Source organism: Vicia villosa, linkage group LG3, assembly GCF_029867415.1.
Source record: "Vicia villosa cultivar HV-30 ecotype Madison, WI linkage group LG3, Vvil1.0, whole genome shotgun sequence".
Lineage (NCBI taxonomy): Eukaryota > Viridiplantae > Streptophyta > Magnoliopsida > Fabales > Fabaceae > Vicia > Vicia villosa.
This window is the reverse complement of record NC_081182.1, coordinates 170,941,912-170,946,110: the sequence shown is the minus strand read 5'-3', so window position 1 is coordinate 170,946,110 and position 4,199 is coordinate 170,941,912. Positions and strand designations below refer to the sequence as shown.

Below are 4,199 nucleotides of genomic sequence, written 5' to 3'. Positions count from 1 at the left end.
TAGTGTGATATTTCTCTTAAGTTCTAGTTCTTAACACTCACTAAGATATTACAAATTTGTGAGGTTGAAGATGAAGTTCTTTTTGCTTTTCAGTTTGACAGCGTTTCTGTTCTTTTGCACAAGAGTGTTGTATGCTGCTTCTGAATGGAACTTCTATATATATGCGCTTGAGACACTACAGAAAAAAAAGGCCTCCTACCACGCCCAGAAAACCGAGGCTTTATGCAAAATAACCGTGGCGTAACGCTGAGGCCATGGTTCGGCCACGGAAATCCAACGGTGGAGTATACGGCAGTGGCCAAAAGTAAAGTCCACGGTTTTTTGGTATAGACCACGCCATTTTTACAACCGTTGCATTTTTAGGCCACGGTTTAGGTAGCTTGATTAAGGCCACGGTTTGTATTTGCCATGACTTAATAACTGTGGCTATATTGTAAAGCCACGGTTTCATTTTAACGTTTACGACACAGTATTAGTTCAAGATATAGCCACGGTTTGGTTATGACCACCTATTTAAAACCGTTGTTATATGTTATGCATTCTAACCCATTTATCTAGCCACGGTTTATTTCTGTATCATTACATAAATATGTCATTTTATATATATATATTTATATATATATATATATATATATATATATATATATATATCTATCAATATAAAATTAACAATAAAATTAACATTAAGGTCAAAAGTATGTTTTTTTTATAGTGCCACTAATAATAGTTGGATACAAGTTTTGATGTCATCCCAAATTCAAAATTCAAAACAACCATGTTAAACACAACCATATTAAACACAAGTTTGGCTCAAAAAAGAGTCATCCCAAAATAATTAAAAAAAGTTCTAATAACTGGCTAGAAAGATAACATAAAACAACTATTCTTCTTGATCATCTCCTTGCTCTTCTTCCACATCTTCTTCAACATCTTCATCAACATCTTCAGCACAAACTTCTTCCACATCTTCATGTTCATCACAAGCTTCTTCCATATCTTCATCACAATCTGCTTCCTCTCCACCCTACAATAAACATAACATCATTCAACATTCATAAGTGTACTAACCAATAAACATGCATAACACCAATGATGATACAAATCTGCTACTGAAGTAACATGTGTTTGAAACAAACAAATCAATGTCAGTAGCATTCACACAGCTTGTACCAACCAATAACACTATAAGCTACAACAGTAAAACAGTAATAGGATGCTTAAAATCAAACCAAATAGAATCTTTAATCATCCATGAAACTTTACATGATTAATGTGATTCCCTTATGCCATTTGGGCCACATAGTACAAACCAATGATGATACTTCAAAACTTCAGTTTAATTGGCACCAGAAAATGAATTACATCAATGTTACTAGCATTCACAAAATTTTTACCAACCAATAACACTATAACAAGATGCTTAAAATCTGTAAAACCAATAACACTATAACAAAATTTGTACAACAGTAAAACTGTAACAAGATGTGATCCCTGCATATTGTTCATCCATGATAACCAGTTCAGAAATTCAAGAATCAGTTCAAGTATCGGTTCAGAAATTCAATGATAATTCAGTTTCTTAATGTGATCCCTGCACTTGTTCATCCATGATAACCATACAATTTCAGAAATTCAGTGATAATTCAGTTTCTTAATGTGATCCCTGCACTTGTTCAACCATGATCCCTGCACTTAATGTGCCCTATACAGTTTCTAACTAATTCTTGATAACCGAGTTTCTAATTCAGTGCCCTACACACTTGATAATTCAGTGCCCTATACAGTTTCTAATACAGTTTCTAATTTCAGAAAACACTTGATACAGTTTCTAATACAGTTTCTATACAGTTTCTATACAGTGCCATATGCTGCAATTTTGTAGTTTAGAGTATACCTGTTCGCAATGCGGAATATGAGTTGATGCAGACGAATGTGGATCAGCAGGAGCAGCAGTAGAACTAATGGAACAACCCATAGCACTTGCCATCAAATTAGAGATCTTCTCGTCGCTCATATGTGGGTTTTGTTGCTTCATCATTGTCTTAAATAGCGCCTTCATACCATCCATCTCCCTCTTCATGCCAGCCACTTCATCATTATGCTGCCTTTTAATAACCAGAATTTCTTCTTTTCTTTTAAGAATGGTAGGTGTTATTGTTCTTCCATAGCAACGAACTCGTCCAGATTTTTCTTTCCCAAACAAGGAGTTAAATGTCTCAGATTCAGTTGAATTCTGAACTGATTCTTGAAGCTTAGACTAATTAAAAAATATTCACATTAGAAAATATTCACATTAGAAAAATAAATGATTAAAGGCAAATGTTGATTAAAGGAATAATCTGCCTGGCTTACAATTACACTTGAAGTTTCCTCATCTAGCTGTTTTCCTTTTCGACTTTGTCGAGTCTCAATGAACATCTCTGCCTGGCTAACTTCCTTTCCGTCCTCTTTCTTAGCACGCTACATGGGTTGATAATAAACACATCAAAATATGAATCACTCAACCAATACATAATTGTAAATTGAAGGATGTATAAACACCCTACCAGTTTTGCACGAATCCTCGCAAAGTTTGTTAGGCCCATCCGATGCATATACTTTTGCTTAGCTCTGTTCACAACATTGATTTTGCTAATTTTCTACGTTCAGAAACAGCAAAATTAGGGACAGCAAATGTTAAATTACAGAATTAAATATTAGGGACAACATTGATCAATTTCTAATTGTTATCTTACTTGGATGTTATTGTTCTTCCAATAGGATATCAATTGCTTGAAATGAACTTCAGGTACGGTCTGGGGACGATGCTTCAATCTTTCACTCATAGTAGTGTACTTTAAAAAACAACTCTTTTTGAGATCTTTCTTGAAACGCCTCCAAGCATCATTTATGCGAGAGAAAACCGCTCTACTTCCATTTTCAGGGATAATGAATTTATCCTACAACAAAAAAGGTAATTAGTGACAAGTAAATAAGGAAAACAACTTATATTTAGATTCACACAGTGACAAATTCCCACTCACAGTGACAAATTCCCATATACGGTCCTTGTTTGCTTTCTTCAAAGCTTTGAAGTTAGTATAAACTAAGGGGCACAAGTCTGAATTCCTTGCGACAGTGCCAAGGAAACAACTCAAATCTGTCACGGTTCGATCATTGGGTCCAATAGGTTCTCCATCATCGTCTAAGACTACCTCTTCACGATCCGCACTCTTTCTAGCATGGATTTTCAAACATTTAGTTGGTCCACGTGTCCTTTTCTTACTTGCCCCTGTGTTAGATAAAATATAATTAGCATGGGATATAAATTTGAATGAAACAATAATAAAGAATAATGCATGACACGAAGCTTAGTACGTACCTTCAGTTAGTTTACTTCCATTTTGCTGAGTGTTTTCTTCTTCACCCATTATATTTTCTTCTTCCTCAAGATTCTCACATTCATCTTCTTCACTATTTTCTCCATTTTCTTTGAGGAATTATTCAACTGATGTCGATTTACACATTGGGCTTCGTTTTGTCTTCTTCAAGCCACTTCCTTGCTCTGTCCCGGAATTTCCATCAACTTCTACCATTGCCCTTTTCATACGATTCTGGTTTGACCTTGAATCAGCAGTGTCAGCCACCCGTTTCTCCTTAGGTTGCTCCTTTGCACTTGAAGGATTCTGCTTTGCACTTGAAGGACGTTTCTGATTCGCACTCGAAGCTTGTTGCTTAGCACTTGAAACTTGTTGCTTAGCACTTGAAACTTGTTGTTTAGCACTTGAAACTTGTTGCTTAGCACTTGAAACTTGTTGTTTAGCACTTGAAACTTGTTTCTTAGCACTTCCTTGTTGCTGCTTTGCACTTGAAGGATTCTGCTTATCATTTCCTTGTTGCTGCCTGGTCCTTGAATCAACAATTTCAGGCCCTGTTTTTTTAGTAAGTTGCTGCCTGGTCCTTGAAGCAATTTCAGGCCCTGTTTTGGGAATCACTTGCTGCCTGGTTGAATCAGTACATTCAGCCCCTACTTTTCTGGGAGTTGTCTGCCTTGTCCTCATTTTGGTTGGATAAAACACATCGGCCGAACTATCAATCTTTGAAGCAATAGTTTCAAACTTAGATAAGTTGAAAAGTTCCCTAGATGCAGGCACAAAAGGAGGTCTGATGCCTACTTTACTATGTCCTTCACGATTATTATTATTTACCATCTCGCATTT

The 4,199-nt window shown here is 35.9% G+C and overlaps 1 protein-coding gene across 1 annotated transcript; it reads right to left on the bottom strand.

Annotated features, from left to right (window-relative positions):
• Positions 1-880: 880 nt before the first annotated feature.
• Positions 881-2,418, bottom strand: LOC131659374 (uncharacterized). The gene is made up of 3 exons (XM_058928578.1): positions 2,353-2,418; positions 1,895-2,257; positions 881-1,024 (listed from the first exon to the last, which is right to left on the bottom strand). Exons 1-3 carry the CDS (start codon positions 2,416-2,418, stop codon positions 881-883), a joined length of 573 nt encoding a protein of 190 aa, XP_058784561.1.
• Between the last annotated feature and the right edge of the window lie 1,781 nt (positions 2,419-4,199).

Bases quoted from the DNA above. Each gene is read 5' to 3' on its own strand.
- LOC131659374 (XM_058928578.1), bottom strand. From the start codon at position 2,418: ATGTTCATTGAGACTCGACAAAGTCGAAAAGGAAAACAGCTAGATGAG. The intron at 2,258-2,352 runs GTAAGCCAGGCA...TTTTTTAATTAG, and splicing joins AGGAAACTTCAAGTGTAATT to TCTAAGCTTCAAGAATCAGT. The intron at 1,025-1,894 runs GTATACTCTAAA...TGTTTATTGTAG, and splicing joins ATATTCCGCATTGCGAACAG to GGTGGAGAGGAAGCAGATTG.